Source organism: Octopus sinensis, linkage group LG11, assembly GCF_006345805.1.
Source record: "Octopus sinensis linkage group LG11, ASM634580v1, whole genome shotgun sequence".
Taxonomy (NCBI): domain Eukaryota; kingdom Metazoa; phylum Mollusca; class Cephalopoda; order Octopoda; family Octopodidae; genus Octopus; species Octopus sinensis.
This window is the reverse complement of record NC_043007.1, coordinates 75,196,642-75,218,591: the sequence shown is the minus strand read 5'-3', so window position 1 is coordinate 75,218,591 and position 21,950 is coordinate 75,196,642. Positions and strand designations below refer to the sequence as shown.

Genomic DNA, 21,950 nt, shown 5'->3' with positions numbered 1-21,950 from the left:
TTTATGTTGCTCTATGGGTGGGAAAGTGGCAGAGTTGGAGCATCGACAGAAATGCTTTACGGTATATCTTCTGACCCTCTACATTCAGAGTTTGAATCCCACCTGCTTGGAGACGGCAACGAGAAACCAATCCAGTATTCATCTCAAGTCTAGTCACGGTAGCCAAAGTTTCAGTAATCTACTTAACAGTGGCAGGCAAGGGTATGCTCCCCAACCTTTTAATATATATTTCTTTACTACTCACAAGGGGCTAAACACAGAGGGGACAAACAAGGACAGACAAACGGATTAAATTGATTACATTGACCCCTAGTGAGTAACTGGTACTTAATTTATCGACCCCAAAAGGATGAAAAGCAAAGTTGACCTAAGCGGAATTTGAACTGAGAATGTAACAGCAGACGAAATACGGCTACGCATTTCGCCCGGCGTGCTAACGTTTCTGCCAGCTCACACCTTCAACCTTTTAATATAGTGAGTGTCTGAGAAGATTCACATGCACTGGACCTGCCCAAGGGCAGACCACTGCAAGAGACTTATAAATATAGAGGGTTGAAAAAAAAATTAATCACTGACAAACTGGAAAGAGATTTGAATAAATTAGTAATTAGTCTGAATAGAAACCAACCTGTACAGATGCTACTCTTGGTGGAAGTACCAAACCAATATTGTCTCCATGAACCATGCACATCACTCCAATGGTTCGCGTAGTTAAACCCCAAGAATTCTGGTAAACATACTGTTTTTCTTGAGTCTCAGGATGCTCAAACTGAATTTCAAACATTTTTGAAAAGTTCTGTCCTAAATGATGCGAAGTTGCTCCCTGTAAAAATATTAATATTAGAAAAAAGGTTAAAACCATTAATTAGTTGACAGTCGATGTAAAAAGATGGAAATAAGCTGAGGACATTTGAAGGTAAGACAATTTTGTTGATCAAAAGCGACCTTTTATTGCAAGTCTATGTTTTCTGTAATTTTGGTAATTAGAAGTAAAAATAGACAACTCTCGTAGATTTACAGTAACTAACACTGCAGACATAAAGAATTAAGAGTGACCCAACAAATTGTAGTTCTTATAGAAGTAGGCTATTATACTGAAGCATTAAAATTCACAATTTTCTTGCCCATTGCTTGTTGTTGTAGTTATTTTGGTTCTCTTGTGGTGTGTGTGTTGTATTTGATATGATTAGGTGAAAGTGGTCGCTTTTAGAATATTATTGAAATATTCTAAAGTAATGTCTAAATATTTGTAGCTAGTTCAGGAGGCGATGACAAGTGTCTGAGACCTTTGGAGATAGGATGTGCTTGAGAAGACCTGGCAAACCAAGTGAGACCATAACAGTGGCCTATGCCAGTGCAGCATAACCAGCCCATTTAAGAGTACTCTTCAATCATTGGGCAATAAACTATGCTTGTGAAGAGCTGTTGGGTCAAGTGAAGTCATTGTCATGGCTGATGACAGTACTGCCTGACAGGTCCCATGCTGGTGGCACATAAAAAGCACCGTTCGAGTGTGGTCATTGCCAGTGCTGCCTGATTGGTCTTCATGCAAGTGGCACGTAAAAAGACCCACTCCACTCTTGGAGTGGTTGGTGTTAGGAAGGGCATCCAGCTGTAGAAACTTTGCCAGATCAGATTGGAGCCTGGTGCAGCCTTCTGGCTTGCAAGCCATCAGTCGAACTGTCCAACCCATGCCAGCATGGAAAGCAGACGTTAAACAACAATGATGATGATGATGAAGGTGTGTGTATGTAATGATGCAAGGGGTAGTGTTTTCTATAGTGTATACTTTCTTTCAATCTGGGGGAAAAGGCATTGTGAGGGTGACAATATTCTCATATCTTTAGTGAATCTTATGTGTTGTTTATAATCTAACATGGAAATTTCCTCCTTTCTCATTTTAGTTGGATGTAACTCCAAAGTCTGGTTGCAGGAAATCTCTCTATAGTCAGCAAGCATAATAAAATAACAAAAAAACTGTCAGGTATCCTTTGTTGCTGTGTGTGTCAGAGGATGAGGATTGCAATGAGTGATGACAAGTGAAAGACTTGTCCAACCTATGCCAACATGGGGGTGGGGTGGGGGTGGGGGGTGGATGGGTAGAGAGGGGGGAAATAAACATAAAATGATAATAATGATTCAGAAGAAGAACCAAAGTGTGTTTAATTAATTCTGTGCTTTAGTTTTTATGTATATGATGATGATGATGATGTAGTGTTGTTGATAATTAGGGTAATAAATGTGTTTGATTGTGGTTGATAGTCTATTTTGTGGAAACATTGGTTGTGTTGCTGATATATACTAATGTATGGAGAGCATAATAGGTCAATAGTCTGAGAGATCATCATCATCATTTAATGTCCGCTTTCCATGCTAGCATGGGTTGGACGATTTGACGGAGGACTGGTGAACCACATGGCTGCACCAGACTCCAATCTGATCTGGTAGAGTTTCTACAGCCAGATGCCCTTCCTAATGTCAACCACTCCAAGAGTGTAGTGGGTGCTTTTACGTGCCAGTCTGGCAATGGCCATGCTCAAAATGGTGTTTTTTACGTCCCACCTGCACAGGAGTCAGTCCAGTGGCATTGGCAATGACCTTGCTTGAATGTGTTTTTCATGTGCCAGTAAGGTGACGCCGATATTAGTGAATAATTGTTTAATGTGTGACTGTAGTTGCTAGCATCACAGAACTATAATACGTAGGCATAGAATCAGTCTGTTTGGGATAATTTAACCCTTTAGCATTTAAACCGGCAATATCTGGCCAAAATAATCTACGAGTTTTATCTCCAAACTGACCAGATCTGGCCTCTCACACTTACACTACAATATTATTCTAAAATTTAACAATCACATCATTGAATTCTCAAAGCTGCAAGGTAAAGCACGACAAATTCATAACAATGTGAATAAGTAAACATCATATTTGACAGAGAAATCTGAATGCTGAAAGGTTAAAAATAAAGAGGAATTAAGATGTATTTGAACAACACAGAAAAATACAGCTAAATCAAATACCATACAATGTAAATTTTTGATTAATTACAATTACCTCTGCTTCTAGACGATGTATCATAATTACCAAATAGCAAGCTATAACCAGTGGTACTTAAGAGATGAAATCAATATTCAAGAATTCTTCAAAGTTGATATACCTATTTCTTTACTACCCACAAGGGGCTAAACACAGAGAGGACAAACGGATTAAGTCGATTATATCGACCCCAGTGCGTAACTAGTACTTATTTAATCGACCCCGATAGGATGAAAGGCAAAGTCGACCTTGGCGGAATTTGAACTCAGAATGTAACCGCAGACGAAATACCGCTAAGCATTTTGCCCGGCGTGCTAACGTTTCTGCCAGCTTGCCGCCTTTTTGATATAATGGTATATCAAGTTGATATACCATTAAAGAAAAGGACAGGCTTATTGTCTGGTGATAAGAGGACAGTTGTGGATACATGTTTCTGGCTCAATAGCCATCATCAGCACAGCAACTGTCCAAGCTTATCTTGAGTAGTCAAGGGACTTAGACTTATAGAAAGAATAATAGATGTTGATATCAGTCAACACTGTTAATGACAGAAACATAATGAGTGATAGTGCAATTTACCTGAATGGCTCGACCACTGGCAGAAATGTAACATTCAACTGTTGTTGTATAATCTCCTCCAGCAAATTTTTCTTTCTCGGTCTTTTTACCAGCAATAACAGGGATGGCCAATAAATCTGTGTAAACACGGGAATATAAACCTAGGATTGTCATCACCTGTTGGAAAACAAGTTGAAAATGTCTTTTCAAAGAAAGTGAATAATAACAATAATAATAATAATAATAATAATGATGATAATAAAAACAACAAAAATAATAATAATAATAACAATAATAAAAAAAAAAAATAATAATGGTTTCAAATTTTGCTACAAGGGTAGCAATTTTTGGGGAAGGAATATGAGTTGATTACATTGACCCCAGTATTCAACTGGTACTTACTTTATCTACTCTGAAAGGATGAAAGTCAAAGTCGACCCTGGCGGAATTTGAACTCAGAATGGAGCAACAGACAAATTTTGGTAGAGGGTCAGTGGTTTTTGAGGGGAAGGTGTAAGTTGATTACATTGGCCCCAGTGCTCAACTGTCACTTATTTTATTGACACCAAAAGGATGAAAGGCAAAGTGAACTACAGTGGCATTTGAACCCAGAAACGTATAAGTTAGAAGAAATGCTGCTAAGTATAAGCACCAATGCCCTCTCAACAATTAGCCAGAGATGATTTTAAAATGAGAATATCTGAAATAAACTAGACTGCTCTGCAAACGAGAATACTAAAAATGAACCCAACTACTCTCAAAAATTAAGTAAAAAAAACAGGAAAAATAAGCCAGAATCCTTGTCTGGTACCAGATCGATCACAAAATCTAATCAGTTTGTGCCAGTCATGAGGCCAAACATCCTTGAAAGTTTCACCTGAATCCATCTAGCGGTTTTTGAGATATCTTGTCCACAGACAAAGAAACACAACTGAAAATGATACCTCCACCTTCACTAAGGCGGATGTAATAATGATAATAACAACAATAATAGTAATAACAATAATAATAATTAGCTGGACCCATGAAAAATTCACAGAAAACATAAAAGATGTAAGCATCTGTAAACAGTGTACTGGTGCCATGAGAAATGCTTGCATATTATGACTGTCTGTCTTTACGTTCTGAGTTCAAATTCTGCCAAGATCGACTTTACTTTCATCCTTTTGGGGTTGATAAATTAAGTACCAGTTGTGTACTGGGATCAATCTAATCGACTGGCCCCCTCCCCATAAAAATTTCGGGCATAGAAAAGTATATTGTGACAGTTACAGAATATAGTAAGTAATGTAACACCAGTGACTATATAATCCAACCAAAATATCTGTTACACAAATGTAAAAGGAATTACTATTTAACCTTAAAATACATTGTACATATTCAAAGGACCTTCTTGGTTTAGTGGTATGGAACATTTTTTTGGTATTATTTTACTTGTTTCAGTCATTTGGCAGTGGCCATGCTGGAGCACCACCCTTTAGTCGAAGAAACTGACCCCTGGACTTATTCCCTGTAAGCCTGGTGCTTATTCTATCTGTCTCTTCTGCTGAACAGCTAAATTACAGGGACACAAACGCACAAACATCGGTTGTCAAGTAATGACGGTGGTGGGACAAATACAGACACACACACACACATATATATATATGTATATATATATATATATATATATATATATATATATATATATATATATATATATATATAATATATATATATATACATATGGCGGGCTTGGAGGTAGTGGTGATGCTTATTATTGCAAACATGTTTTAACTAACCTATACTATACACACACAAATACATTCATATATATATGTGTCAAGTTGTAGTTGTAATTCAAAGGGGCCAGCCTCGTCATATTCCGTGTGAGGCTGAATCTCCCTGAGAACTACATTAATGTTACGCATGTCTGTGGAGTACTCAGTCATTTGCGAGTTAATTTTATCCTCATGTGGTAATGAAAAGTAAAATTGACGGAGGTTTGCACTCTCTGAAGGCACTTGTTATGAATGTTTTTGGAAACTTGAACAGTTCTCCACAGGTTCTTCAAGGTATGCCAAATTCTTGCTTCAAGAATGGAAATCTTTGATGTATTTCTCAAACCAGGAACAATTTTTGGCACAAGGCCCTGAATCTGAAAAGATGAAAGGTGACTTCGGTGGGATTTGAACTCAGAAAATAGAAAGCCAGAAGAAATGTTGTTAAGCATTAACAACATGGCACACTAATGATTCTGCCAACTCACTGCTTTTATAATAATGACAATAATAAATGATAAAGAAACATGTAGACTTACTTCTTCCTGTGCTTCTTCAATAGTAGCAAATGCTGAGTGCCCTTCTTGCCAGAGGAATTCTCTTGTGCGAAGAAAAGGTTGCGGATGTTTGAATTCCCAGCGCTATCAGAATAAGAAGGTTTAGTGAAAGCAATTTCATCAAAATATTCAGACTTCATATTGGAAGTAAAAACTGAAGGAAAACGTTCAGAATCTATTGGCAGGTAATCTTTTATAACATTACAATATAACAATACATTTGGACTAGTGTCTCCATCTTGGTTCTTATAATGATAACGTTTTAGTCATTATACCCTCTGGCCGACTTTGGTACCGGTCATATTCAGTAAGGGCCTTTGAATTTGGAACCTAACTCTTTATTTGAATCCACAAAAGTAGATTGTTCTCATCCCGTTGTCTGTATCAGTTTGTTATACTTCAACAAAAATATAAGCTTGACTGACCTACAGATTGAACTTACGACAACTACTTAATCAATGCTGATATTATCCCATTGCTACAGAGGTTAATTACATACTGAAAATTAGAAGTTTTTACTCTTTAGCATTCAGGTTACTGTCAAATGTAATACTTAGTTACTCATATTGTTTTGAATTAATCATGCATTATCTTATGGGTTCAAGATTTTGATAATGGATTGTTTATCATGAGCATGACATTGTAGGGTAGGTGTGAAATGCCAGATTTAGCCAGTTTAAACACAAAACAGGTAGAATATTTGGGCTGGATATGGCTGGCTTAAATGCTAAATTTGATGTTTCTTTATTGTTGTTGATTTAATATTCTTTCTTAATTAATAGATCTGAAATGATACTCATCTCTATGCTAGGCCTACTGAGAAGATTATTAAAACTCAGCATTAAAATACTACTACTACTACTACATCATCATCATCATCATCATCATCATTTTCATGTTCACTTTTCTGTACTTGTATGGGTCAGAGAAATTCATTGAAATGAATTTTCAATGGTCAAATGCCCTCCCTGTTGCCAAACCTCATCTACAATATTTCCCCATGGTTACCAAGCATTATATAAAGGTGTGAAGGAAATGGCTGAGAATAAGACAAGATGGTAGTGAATGGGGTGCCAGAGCAAACCCATAAAGAACAAACAGTTATATGCTAATTATTGGAAAAAAAAAAAAAAAAAAAAAAAAAAACTTACCACAACATTGCACCATTGGTTAATCCGTATCGGTAAATCTCTGTGAGATTTAACCCATTTCCTGTATGACGGGTACATGACAGTCTCACTGGTTGGTCGAATGGCAACAGGCTCAACGAGTTCACTTTGTCCGGACTTTGTTACCCAAGCGACCTAGAAACAATGATTAGGTTGAAATATTTAAAAAGTCCTAGTACAGTAGTTTTATATGCAGTAAATATAAATAGTTATATGCATATGTGTGTGTGTGTCCCCGTGTCCTACCGTTTAGAGGGAGTTGTGCTCACAATCGTTAGATTGTGGTTTTGATTCTCGAACTAGTAGCACATTGTGCTTTTGAGCAAAACACTTCATTTCACATAGCTCCAGTCCACTCAGCTGTAAATAGGTAGCACCATGACAGACTGGCCATCCTATCAGGGAGAATATTGGCTTGCTCGCCTAGACAGTGGGGCATTATTCAAATGCTAAAACGATGCAAGTAAGTGCACTGTAACCAGTGATTACAACATCTGATAGTCTTGTCAATACTGTGATATATGTGTATGTATATGTATGTGTGTGTATCTACATATACATCCCTACATATCTTGCATCTATTTTCTTTCCTCCACCCCACTCACTATTTTGTATCACATCTAAACTAACTATGACTTAACCATCCTCTCAGATGTTCTACCATTGTACCAAAGCATTCCTTTGAATTTCTCCATGCTTTGGTACAACGGTAGAACATCTGCCATGTCTACATAAGATGTGTTTGCATCCCATGCACAATCTGCAACTTTTCTCCATCCAAGAGTTTTTTTTGTAATTTAATACTTACTATTATCTACATTGAGTTCCATCACCAAAAATGATTATTTCATGCCTCTTGAAGTTTCTCAGTTCTTATGACATAAATACAAACATATCCTTCCTTATATATTCTCAGTAATGACTAAAACTGGCTCGGTTGAAAAGTATTTGTCTTCTCCTTCTCAAAAGAAAAGTCAGTCTTGAAATGTTACATTCCTTTATTCCCCCAACATATCCAAAGTCATGTCACAATATAACCATTGCTGATGTAGACTGCTACCAGTTTACTTGGACTCTGAGTTAAATCTAACAACTATTTTCGTAGTTCAAGATACAGTGGCAAAAAACATACTTTCAAAGGAAAAAAATAGCAAAAACAAAGACAAAAGAATTCAATAATATTGACTAGTGATGAAAGAATATCAAGTTGAAATACCTCAGGAGCAAAATCTCCAATATGTGTTTTTTCAGTTTGTAGAGCTTGAGCAGATACAAAGAGGGGGAAATATGCATTTTCCACCCCTAATTTCTTAATCTCTTTATCGAAGAAATCATGAATGGCTTCCCAGATGCTGTATGCCCATGGACGTAAGATGTAACAACCACTGACATCATAATATTCAATCAGTTCGGCTTTTGTGATCACCTATAATTGATTAATACAAAGATTTAGAACTAAAGTCAGGTGTGACAAAACAAAAATAAAAAAGTGAACATTTGAAAATAGATTTAACCATTTAGCGTTCAGATTATTCTCTCAAATATAATGCCTTTTCATTCACATTGTTTTTAATTTATCATGCATTATTTTGTAGCTTCGAGATTTTGATGATGTGACTGTATATTTCTAGAATGGCATTAATGGCTAAGTGTAATAGGCTGGATCTGGCTGGTTAGAACATAAAACAGGTGGCGTATTTGAGCCAGATATGGTTAGTTTAAACGCTAAAGGATTAATATAATTCATACCATTTATTGATGTTAAATAATTCATTTTTAACAACTGAACTTGAAGCAGATAAAACAATAAACAAGAGCAAGCATATATTGGGTTTATAAAGAGTCTTTAGACAGAAAAAGTTAAAGGTTATCTGTTCTACTATTGGATTGACCAAAGCAAACTTTTCATCTGGGCATGAATCCTATGGGTAGCCTTTGACTTTTATTGATCTAAAAGGGTCTTTAACCCAATATTTACATGCTGTTATTTATAGACTTATATGCTTCGAGTTCCATGGTTAAAATCAAATAATTTCACATTCTCTTGAAGTTTTTCAAATTCTTATGACACGAACAAAATTATTAATGTTACATTCGGAAATTTTTACAATAATTTTCTATTAATATTTCTATCTTTGTATACATACAGATGCACACACATACATACATATATACATACACACACACACACACACACACATATACATACATACACATGCATATATACATACACACATACATACGTACATGCATGCATAGGCACACACACTGACCCACACACATGCACACAAACAAAAAGGAACGCGGTGTAAATAACGGACTGAGTTAAGACTATTGAAAAGGTTGCAAGACGCAACGAAAATTTAAGGAAAATAAAAATAAGAAATAAGTGGAAATTTTACTGGTGAGTGTGTTAAGGCACAAAAAGAAAATGACTCTCCCCAGACACAATAGAATATGCTTCAACACACAAACTCATATAATGAAACTTGCAAACCAAATCCAAAAACGAAATATCTGTATATTTATAATGAAAACCTTAATTTATTAACGTAAATCTAAATTGTAAAAAAGTTCATCAGCAAACCTCCCAAAATTATTAAAAAAACATTTTAGTGAATGCTCTAGATGTTTCAATTATATAAATGACATACCTGAGAATACCAATCAGAAAGTGATTCTTCTTTCTTGGCTTCAAGTCCAAGCCTAGAATGAACAAGAAATGGAATTTAAAAAAAAAAAAAAAGATGAAAAACTCATCGTCATTGTTTTAACATCCATTTGGGTCAAATGAGATTTGTGGAGGCAGATTTTCTATGGCAGGGTACTCTTCTTGTTGCCAACCCTCATTTGATTCTAAGCAAGACAATATTTCCCCCCGAAACAAGGAGACTTATCCAGAAGAGTTGCAAGAGATTCCAAAGTCGTCTGGAGGCCATGGTTGAAGCCAATGGCGATTTTATTGAATAAATTTACTGTTTAGTATTTCAAGATATTTTAATGTAATTTTGATAAATATATCTGTTAAAACGAGAAGTCAGTGTTATTTTCATTTTTGTGTAATTTAGACGACAGCTTATTCACTGCAACCTGTATATATATATATATACAATAGGTTTCTTTCAGTTTCTGTCTACCAGATCCACTTACAAGGCTTTTGTTAAGCTGGGGCTTAGAAGACACTTTCCCAAAGTACCACGCAGTGGAACTGAATCCAGAAACGTGGTTGGGAAGCAAGCTTCTTACCACATAGCCGTGCCTGCACACACACACACATACATATATATATATACATATATGTGTATGTATTTAGTATAAGATATGGATTCAGAGAATCATATGGATATCACAGAAAGCTGCTCTTATAGACTCAACTACCAGTCCACATAGTAATCTAATGATTTTGATTTTGATTTTGATTTTTCCAGTTTCAGCTTATGAGCTGTGGCCATGCTGGGGGAAAGTGTTCATGCAGCTGCAATCCAGAAGATCTGATTGATGAGATTATTTCATGAGGAGAATTTAAACTATATACAAATAGCTACTAGAAGCCACAAGTGAGAGTTCAGTGCAGGTGGGGACCAAGGCAGATCAATTACTTCGAGGAGGAGCACGACTGTTGCCCCATCAGAGGTACTACCCCTCCCGTACACCCTGTCAAGAGGTATGGGAAGTGAATATACATTTATTTAACCACTTGACATCTTTGGGACTACAGCTGTTTTGCAGACTTCTTCATATAGTGATAACTTTAGTTTGGAAGAAATTATGTTTACATATTTGCATTAAAATGCTTATTTGGCATTATACAATATGATTGTATATTGCAAATATACAATTGTATAATGCATAGCATGCACATTAATGCAGACATGCAAACATAATTCATTATATACTGAAATTCTTATTACATGAAGAAGGCTGTGAAACAGCTGTAATCCTAAGGAGGTTAAGTGATTAAATAAATATATTCACATACTTTTAAAATCTTTATGGTATATATATATATATACACACACACACATATATATATATATACAACAGGCGTCTTCCAGTTTCTATCTAACAAACTCATTGACAAGGATTTGGGTAGCTTGGGGCAATAGTAGAAGAAGATATGCTCAAGATGCCGCACAGTGGGACTGAACCCAAAACCATGTGATTGGGAAGTAAATTTCTAAGCACACAGCCATGCTCACACCTATTGACATATTTTTCTGAGACTGATGGAAAGAGGAGAAGACGTTAATTCTCAATGCCGAGGCTTGGCCTTAATGCCTGCAAATAGAGTGGACTCTGCTAAAGATTCTCACATAAAGGATTTAAAAAAAAAAGAAATGGGGAGGATATTTTATTTTATTTATTTATTTTAATGTGTAACATGAAACACCAACATTTCTAGAAGGAAAAAAAAAATTATTTTGTTTTTCCAAAAGTTATTTGTGTAATGAATAGGAACTCTGTCACAAATTTAGTTCCTACTATGATCTGAGCTGGTATACATGTATTTCATAATTCTTATGAAAACTGTTTAAATAATATTATGGTCTGTAATGATGACAGCTGTGGAAACTCTTTAGCATAAGGAAGTGGGAAAACAAACATGAAACAATGAGCTGAATAACAAATGCTATTACATTATTAGTACAAGTACAGCTTAGATCACATATTAACCATTCAAAAACACAAAGACTGTTAACTTAAAAATCTTTTTTACTTGGTGTCAAAATTTTTCGACACACCTATTCACATCAAAACTGTGTCAGTGATAAGGCTGCGACATAAATCTTTACCCCAAATAATAAATGTTTAACTCTTTAGCATGAAAACTGGCCATATCCAGCCCAAATATTCTGTTTTATGTTAAAATTGACCAGATCTGACCTCTCACACCTACCTTACAGTGTCATTTCATAAATAAACAATCACACTATTGAAATCTCAAAGCTACGAGATAATGGCGGATTAATTCAAAGCAATATAAATAAATAATCATTAGATTTGACAGAGTAAGCTGAGTGCTTAAGGGTTAGATGAAGTTAACAAGTCTCTTTGTATTTTTGAATGGCTAAAATGTGTCTTCTATGCTGTAATTACTTTCGTTTCAACACATCTTCTCAGATCAAATCACTTGCAAGACAAGCACATCTCTGAAATACATTATTAAAATTACCACATACCTGTGCCGGTGGCACGTAAAAAGCACCATCCGAACGTGGCCGATGCCAGCGCCGCCTTGACTGGCTTCTGTGCCGGTTGTACGTAAAAAGCACCAACCGATCGTGGCCGCTGCCAGCCTCCCCTGGCACCTGTGCCAGTGGCACATAAAAAGCACCCACTACACTCACGGAGTGGTTGGCGTTAGGAAGGGCATCCAGCTGTAGAAACACTGCCAGATTAGACTGGAGCCTGGTGCAGCCCCTGGCTTCCCAGACCCCAGTCAAACCGTCCAACCTGTGCTAGCACAGAAAACGGATGTTAAACGATGATGATGATGATCATCATCATCATCATCATCATCAACAACAACAATAACAACAACAAAAATGATGGTGATAAATTACCTGGTTATTTTCTTCATCTCTTTTCCAGAATGTTCTTCATTGCTTTTATTCACAGTGGCTTTCTCTTTCTTGGGGGCTGATTGTTTCTCTTTAGTTTCTTTGGGAGGTTTCCAGTCTTGGCCACTCTTACTCTTGTAATCAGCTTTTAGTGAGAGCAAGATCTTGACTTCTGCATCTACCTGTTCCTGTTGGTTTCAAATACATTAAACAGACTTTCAATTTCTTACTACTATAGGTGCAGGCGTGGCTGTATGGTAAGAAGTGGGCTTTCCAAACACATGGTTCTGAGTTCAGCCCCACTTGTGTTACCTTGGGGAAGACTCGGGCTGACCAAAGCCTTGTGAGTAGATTTGGTAGATGGTAACAGAAAGAAGCCCATTATATATACACATATATATCTATGTCTGTGTGTCTTTGTTTGTACCCCACCACTGCTTGACAACTGGTGTTGGTGTGTTTACATCCTTGTAACTGAGCAGCATGGAAAAGGGACATTAATGAAGAAGAGGAGGAACGAAAAGTAAAGTTCATGTCTTTTATCTTTTACTTGTTTCTGTCATCTGACTGTGGCCATGCTGGGGCAACCACCTTGAGGAATATATAGTCAAATGAATCAACCTCAGGACAATTTTACTTAGTCTGACTTGTCTTCTCAAGCACAGCAAACCATAAGAATTCTCAGTCCCTTGTCATTTCTTCAGTGAGCCCAATGTCTGGAGATCTTGTCTCACTACTTTGCCCCACACCTTCTTAGATCTACCCCTTCCACAATTAGAGATCAGCATTTCTTTATACCCTTTATTGATAAAATAAATATCAGTAATCTCCTATCCTCTTGCAAAAAAAAAAGGTCTTGCAATTGAAAATTTTCCTTTAATTTCCTGTTTTACATCTACAGCTTAATGCCCTTCCTAATGCCAATTACTCCAAGAGTGTAAAAGGTGCTTTTTAGATTCCACCAGCACGGGAGTCAGTCAGGTGGCACTGGCATCGACCACACTCGAAGGGTGCTTACTATGTACCACTGGCATGGGTGCCAGTCAGGAGGTACTGGCATTAGCCATGACGATTTCACTTGACTCAACAGGTCTTCTCAAGCACAGCATATTGCCCAACGATTGATGGGTACTCTTAAATGGGTTGGTTATGCGACACTGGCATAGGCCACGGTTAAGATCTCACTTGGCTTGCCGGGTCTTCTCAAGTACAGTATATCTCTCAGTCACTTGTTATTGCCTCTGTGAGGCCCAATGTTCGAAGGTCATGCTTCACCACCTTATCCCCCAGGTCTTCCTGGGTCTACCTCTGCCACAGGTTCCCTCCACTGTTAGGGTGTGACACTTCTTTACACAGCTGTCCTCACCCATATGTAACACATGGCCATACTAGCGCAGTCGCCTTTCTTGCACACCACATCTGATGCTTCTTACGTCATTCACTCTATAAAATTTATCACTGTATAACTGAATGAAAACTGTTTCAAGTGCTATTCCAATAGGCTTCCAAATTTTTCATTGACCATTTGTAAACTTTATATATAATACACAAATGGAGCTGATCAAGGCTACTCATTATTATTGTACATTTTCCTACTCTCTTGGGTCAGACAGAATTTGCTGAGGTAGATTTTCTATGACAAGATACTCTTCATGTCCCTAACCCTCACTGTTTCCAAGTAAGGTAATATTCCCCCATGGCTAAATACGTTTCACAGAAATTTGGAAATGAAGGACACTGCTTGTATGACAGTGACACTTGTTTACAACAAAGCACCCACTACACTCAGAGTGGTTGGCGTTAGGAAGGGCATCCAGTTGTAGAAACACTACCAGATCAAACTGGAGCCTGGTGCAGCCTCCTGGCTTCCCAGACACTGGTCAAACCGTCCAACCCATGCTAGCATGGAAAACGGATGTTAAACGATGATGATGGTGATATCATGTCATGACAAAGATACATAACTTTCTCCCACTCTTTTACACACGGTATACACATCAATGGCAGGCTATAGAAGGAAAAATAAGTTGCCTCTTCTGTCCATAGACTGCAGTGGTACCTAGGACAAGTACACAACCCCTTAACCTCCCATGCCAGAGATATGGTGAAGACATCTGTAGCAGGACATTGGATAATTGACAAGGTGGCTTGAAGGTTATTGCGTCCAAGTGGATGATTGGTACTATCAGACAACTGTTGGGTGTCAACTAGCAAGTGAGCTGCTACTGCAAGGCACCCTCACCAACCACGCTCATTGCACTCTTGTATACTATTTCATACTTGGTGTGGAGGCACAGAGAGGCAAACTAGTGGAGGATGTTGCCAACTGCTTTACTCACCATTCAAAGGCATTCTGTCCCTGAACAGAACAGTCAAAATTGACCTATGGCAGATAACTGGCCAATGCATACATATATGTATGCACACATACATACAACAGGCTTTTTTCAGTTTCTAACAACCAAATCCACTCACAATGCTTTGGTTGGCTTGGGGTTATAGTAGAAGACATTTGCCCAAGGTGCCATGCAATGGGACTGAACCTGGAACCATATGGTTGGGAATCAAACTTCTTAACCACACAGTTAATAATATTTAAGTGAAGTCTATGATAAAAAAAAGGGATAAGAACATATATAATGCAGAAAAATAAAGTATTTTGTTAGTTTCTTCCACCAACTGAATTACTGTAGGAAAACAGGGAAGAAATACCAAGATACCTTTGGTGCTTTATCGGTTTTAAGTTGTCTCACTTTATTCCCCTGTTCTGTAATCTTTTGATTTATTTCAGCAACGGCTGGATCAGTGATGGTAGCAGCAGGTTTGTCTTTATCACCATTTACAGGTGATACTTCAGCTTTCCATTCAGTTCCGGTTAGAGTTTTATATTCAGCTTTCAAAGATAATAATATATTTACTTGAGCAGTTATTTCTTCCTGAAAGGGGAAAAAGAAGAATGAGAAATGATATCTTTTAACAGCAAAAAGAACAAAGAAGTCCTATAACAGTTTATTGACATTCTTTTTATTTCATGAAGTTTAGGAATTAATAAGACCACAGATTAACCCAATCGTACCGTATTCCTGGTATGGAGAGAATAGCCTAAATATAATCTCTACCAGATTTCCATTTAAGTGGTAATGAACAATACAGAAAAAGGAGATAAAATACTAAAAATAGATAACCCATCACATTGCAGCTTTGTAGTCAAGTGAGTTTATGACTCAATGTTAATTATGTCCCTGGTAGCTGTTTACTTTTTTTTTAGTCACAAAAAACAGATTTTTGTGATGAAATGAGCCTGTGATGAATCCAGTACTTTGTTTGGTATATGAACATGGCCTAGACATTTTACAGTTGAAGATATTATAGATAATATCTATTCTTTGAAGTGTTTACCCATATGCAGACAATGAAACTGGTGAAAGTGATGAGGAAAGTAGTGATGCAGGTGAATAAATATAGTAGTTGAGAGAGAGGCTTATAATTGTTATTTTTTCGAATTTTTTGGGGGATTCTGTCCATTAGTTTGCCTGCAATAAACAAATATGGCATTGAGAACTAGCCATATTATTATTCCCTGAACAGTTTTGTGATTCTGTCTATTAGCTTGCCTGCAATCATTACTCTTGAGCTGTGTATGCTAATACTTTTTGCGTAGGAGCCCTGGTGGAGGGTAAAATTAGACACTGGGGCCCAGGTCCAAGAGGGTTAAATTAAAATTATTTAGTCTTAGGCAGAAGACATATTTCCCCCAGAGAGGCTGCTAATATCACAGGTAACTTTTGATCAAATACCTTTTGATACCCTATGTTAGTTTTCACTAAAACACAGTACCAGTCCTACTATTCTTTTGTTAAATAAACCAAGTTAAGTTGTGTTCTTTAGAAATATAATAGAAAACTTTCTACTGATTTAATTTCAATTTCATGAGTAACAACTTAACTTTTACCAAGATTGCATAGAACAGGTATTTAGATAAACTTTCCATATTTACTCTTTAGCATTCAGATTATTCTGTTGTAAATAATGCTTATTTATTCAGATGGTTTTGAATTAACCACATATTATCTCATAGCTTTGAGATTTCGATGATGTGATTGTTTATTTTTAGAATGACATTGTTAGATAGGTGTGAGAAATCAGATCTGGTCAGTTTGAACATAGAGCAGGTAGACTATTTGGGCTTGATATGGCCAGTGTGAATGCTAAAGGGTTAATTTACTTCAGAAGACAATCACTGACAGACATCCCAACAGACCCAGGGCAGATGAAAACCTAAGATATTTAGCTGCTCATCAAAGAGAAAGTAATTCCATACAAATCCTATATCCTGAATACTACTGGGCTTGTGACACTTGTTGCACCAGACCAATAAAGACTTGAAGGACAAGAGAGGAACTGGGCCTGCAAAAGCCATGCCCATTAGAATAACAAATCCCTGCTGTCTTTTGGGGTAATTTATTGAGCATTAAAAAAAAAAAAGGCTAAGGGAGTAAACTCGTACAGAAAATCTGGAGGGTGGGTGAGTTAAGGCAGGTATGCATGATTATACTTAACCAATATCTGAATCTCCTATAGTTCCATGGACTTGTCTTTACCGCATGGCGTATCCATGAGTGGGGAGGTGGTAAGTATACTTGGGATTAAGGATTTGTTCCTGGAAACAACCCAGGCACAACAGAGGTGAATAAGTTATTGTCTCTACAATATTGTCAACCAATGATGAAAAAGGCCAACCAATTAATTTATTCATTCACAAATAACTTTATCTGAACTGATACAAAGTAAAGGGTTAAGTTTCATTTATTTTCAAAACTTAACGAAAGATAACTTAGAATCATAAAGCACAAACCTTTGGTGCTTTACAAGACTTCAACTGGCGGACCTTATTTCCTTGGTCTTGGATACGTTTATTTAAGTCTGATGCATTTTGATTAGAAACTGGATTAGATGATGGTTGTGCTGCATCACCTTTTCCTTCAAAGGATTTTGTACATCCTGGTTTCCAATCAAACCCACTCACAGCCTTAAACTGACTCTTGTAACCTAAGAGAATTTTCACAGCTGCATCAATTTCAGGCTGGAAATATATAAATAAAAGATGAAATTAATTATATTAACAATATGATGGTGTCTGACACAGTGGTAGGAAAATAGTAGGGCTGTACAAGCTATGCACACAGATGCAGTAAAATGAGAGTGGGCAACAATTTCGGTGACAAAATTTTGTGTTAAATAGTCTTGCAGGTTCAAAGGGTTAAATAGTGCAATTAAACTGTTTGTTTTGTGTTGTTGTTAATATCTTAAAAGGCCATTTGCCAAGGTCAACTATTTATTGTGAAACAGCAGAAATGTAAAAATAGTTGTCAACTCAGTTGATATTTAAGTAATTTCCTTTTGGTAATAAACTTATAAATAATGTCTTAAAATATTATCAAACATCATCATTTAACATGCACTTTTCCATGTTTGCTTGCATCAGACAGAATTTGTTAAGGCAGATTTTCTATGGCTGGATGCCCTTCCTGTCACCAACACTGTTCAGTTTCCAAGCAAGGTAACATTTTCCCATGGCCTGACATGTTTTTTAGGGAAGAGTGGAAATGAACATCACTTGTATGATGATGATTATGCTCATTTACAATAATTATGTGATGTTGAGACAAAGGTACACACAAGCATACACTCATATAGATATATTCTGGGTGACTTGTTTCAGTTTCTGTCTAGCAAACCGACTCACAAGGCTTTAGTCAGTCTATAGTAGAAGACACTTGTCTGAAGTGCTGTGGGGTGGATTGAACCTGAGACCATACAGTTCAAATTTGGTTGGACTGAAATTATAGTAGAAGACACTTTCCCAAAATGCCACACAGTGGGATTGAACCTAAAACCACATGGTTGAAAAACTGACTTTGGTAAGACTTGAACTCAAAGTGCAGTAAATCAGAACTACAGTGTGTTCTCTCCAATGCTCTAATCATCATCATCATTTAATGACCGATTTCCATGCTGGCATGGGTTGGATTGTTTGACTGGAGCTGGCAAGTTGTCTGTTTTGGCATGCTTTCTACAGCTGGATGCCTTTCCTAATGCCAACTACTTAACAGAATGTACTGGGTGCTTTTTATATGACACCAGGCTCTAAATAATTCTGCCAAATCACTGCTGTCAAAGGAAAATGAGAAAAAAAAAAACAATCAAACTAATTCATCAAATGGAAAGATTTGATATAAAACTATTTTGTGTCACGCCATAGCATCATTCCATTGTAAAAGAGATTTTGAACAAATGGTAAACAAACTGATAGCATCAACATGGGACATACCTTGGCAGCTTTATTTTCTTTAAGTTTACGAACAATAGCACCTTGTTGTTGGATTTGAGCATCCACATCCAATGCTTCTTTAGAAAACACTTGGGGGAATTCTTCTTGTGGAGATTTTTCAGCTGATTTTCCTTTCTTACTTTGTGCTTTCTGAAGGAATAAAAAAACATTTCAAGTGAAAAAAAAACCTTCTCTGGAGATTACACGTGCCATGATTCTGTTGTGTCAATCATTTCTAACATGAAGTAAATTCTGGTAAATAGCTGCTGTAGTTTGACCAACTGGTAACATTTACTTCCAGTTATGTTGAACTTTACTGCATAGAGTTCTAAAATTCATAGGACGACTGGCATCCGTGCTAGTGGGGTGCAAAGAGCACCATATGAGTGTGATCGTTTACAGAGCAGCTAACCGGCTTCTGTGCCAGTGGCACATAAAAGGCACCATTTGAGTGTGATCGTTACCAGCGTCGCCTTACTGGCACTTGAGCCCCGTGCTAGTAGGCTGCTAAGAGTATCATCCGAGCGTGATCGTTGCCAGAGCAGCTAACTGGCTTCCGTGCCGGTGGTACGTAAAAGGCACCATTTGAGCAAGGTCATTACCAGCATCGCCTTACTGGCACCTGTGCCGGTGGCATGTGTAAAAAGATTTGAGTGAGGTCATTGCCAGTACCGCCAGACTGGCCCCCGTGCCGGTGGCACGTAAAAGCACCCACTACACTCTCGGAGTGGTTGGCGTTAGGAAGGGCATCCAGCTGTAGAAACTCTGCCAGATCAAGATTGGAGCAGCCATCTGGTTCGCCAGCCCTCAGTCAAAATCGTCCAACCCATGCTAGCTGGGAAAGCGAACGTTAAACGATGATGATGGTTACTTGGTTTCCATGACATATAAATGACCGAGATAATAACATACCACTCTGAACAGGATGCCAGTTCATGGCAGGGTTATTCATTTATCACAGAGTGAACTGGAGCGATATGAAATAAAGTGTTTTGCTCAAGAATACAATACACTGCAAGGTCAAGGAATTGTGACCATGATTTTGCAATCACAAGTGCAATACCCTAATCACTAGGCCACGCACTTTTTATATGGCTGAGAGAAAATAAATGAGAATATCCTACACACTGCAAATGTGGTGGGGTCTAATATGTGTATAATATATAATATTGAAAATATATGACCAACATCATCCAAACAATTAGTTGATAAAAACTCCTATTTGGGAACATGAAAAAATGTAAAGAAAACAAATGAGATGACTCCAGTAACATCAGCCAACTGAAATGTTAGGATACTATAGACAATGCAGATTCGAGTGGATCTGGTCTTTAAAGTCAACTGGTGAAGGCAATGGGTATGTTTTTACCCAATGAGACTTCCATACCAAACTCTACTCTCTTCAGCTGGCAACATTAACAGTGATAAACATAGAGAAATAGAGGAAGAATAAAGTGATGCTGATTTGTTATGTCTTTTTTTTTCTTGAGCCCAAGGATTCATAAGGTAAGTTACCAGATCTCCATGGTGACCAAGATTACAACATTGCCCTGAATAGGACACTGGTCTGTTGAAGGGTAAAAGGCCAGCAATTGTGAAGGGAGAAGAAAAGTCAATTATGCTGACCCCAGTACTTGACTGGTACTTAATTTATTGACCTCAAAGGGATGAAAAGCAAAACAGACTCTTGGTGGGATTTGAACTCAAAGATACATTGGTAAGTTTTTCGTTTGACATGCTAATGATTCTGCCAGCCTGTTGCTGATTTTTGTTGGTACTAAAATCTATTCCAAGCCCATTCTATGCAGTCTTGGCCATTTTATTCATGTTGTCCTTAGTGTATTTCATATGCGTGGATTTGTGGTTAGATTTATTTGGTTCATGATTGTAAGGTTCTGAGTTTGATATCTGATCACACTTCGTGTCCTTGAGCAAGATGCTTTATTCCACATTATTCTAGTGCACTCAGCTGTCAAAAATGAGTAGTATCTGTAATTCAAAGGGACAGCCTTGTCATGTTCTGTTTCATGCTGAATCTCCCTGAGAACTATGTTAAGGCCATGTATGCGTGTGTGTGTGTGGATTTCTCAGCCACTTTCACGTTAGAATACCCTCCATCAGGCATTTACCATATTCTGAATGCCTTACTTCCCTGGGCATGGACACATTGAAACTCCGACATCTGGCAGCTGACTTGGCAGACACCCATAAAATTATTAACCATCTTACAAACAATAACTCTGAGCACCTTTTCAAACTCCACTTGTCTAACACCCATGGACATATTTACAAAGTCAGAAAACAGCACAGCTCCCATGACTTTAGGAAACATTTTTTCACGCTGAGAGTTGCTGAAGCATGGAACAAACTGCCGGCATCAGTTGTTAGTTGTCGGAGCACTGCATCCTTCAAAACTTTCATGCTTCCTGAGATTCGCCAACACTACACCTGATTTTCTCCCCTCCATACACGCACAAGCATGTATCTGACTCATACATCGTTCGCTTTCCAGACATTTGTACATTACTGCATATACTTTATACGCACTTTCTGACAAGTTGTGGTGCACCTGAGCACTGTATACAATAATTTCATTATTATTATATATTATTATTTTATTTCATGAACAGGCTGTTCCACTGGTCGGATCAACTGGAACCCTGATTGTCATAACTGACAGGGTGCCAGTTTATTAAGACTTTACACAACATGTTCCTCTTAGTCTAACATCTAAAGTTATAGACAATGCCTGTTAATATAACTTGTAGTGCACTAAGCTAATGGGCATGTCTCTATGAAATAGTTATAATCAGAAAACTGAGTAATAGTTTCAACCCAAGCAACTCCTGACAATTTTATATCACAGAAGAGATTCAAGCAGGCCAAATCTATATTGGGATCTTTTTGGTTTGAACGGCAGTTTTAAAAAATAATTTCCACGTAACTAAACACTTTTAAACTTCGTATACTGGTAGAAT

The 21,950-nt window shown here is 37.3% G+C and overlaps 1 protein-coding gene across 1 annotated transcript in view; it reads right to left on the bottom strand.

Moving 5' to 3' along the window:
- LOC115217051 (bifunctional glutamate/proline--tRNA ligase) overlaps window positions 1-21,950 on the bottom strand; it is a 62,508-nt gene that overhangs the window by 3,219 nt on the left and 37,339 nt on the right. Inside the window, exons 19-28 of the mRNA XM_036506997.1 lie at window positions 18,973-19,122; window positions 17,497-17,724; window positions 15,362-15,577; window positions 12,645-12,829; window positions 9,735-9,786; window positions 8,297-8,506; window positions 7,063-7,215; window positions 5,894-5,995; window positions 3,616-3,771; window positions 629-823 (exon numbers count right to left, since the gene is read on the bottom strand). Of these exons, the coding sequence (XP_036362890.1) occupies window positions 629-823; window positions 3,616-3,771; window positions 5,894-5,995; window positions 7,063-7,215; window positions 8,297-8,506; window positions 9,735-9,786; window positions 12,645-12,829; window positions 15,362-15,577; window positions 17,497-17,724; window positions 18,973-19,122 (1,647 nt within the window). The remainder of the gene's footprint in view (window positions 1-628; window positions 824-3,615; window positions 3,772-5,893; window positions 5,996-7,062; window positions 7,216-8,296; window positions 8,507-9,734; window positions 9,787-12,644; window positions 12,830-15,361; window positions 15,578-17,496; window positions 17,725-18,972; window positions 19,123-21,950) is intronic.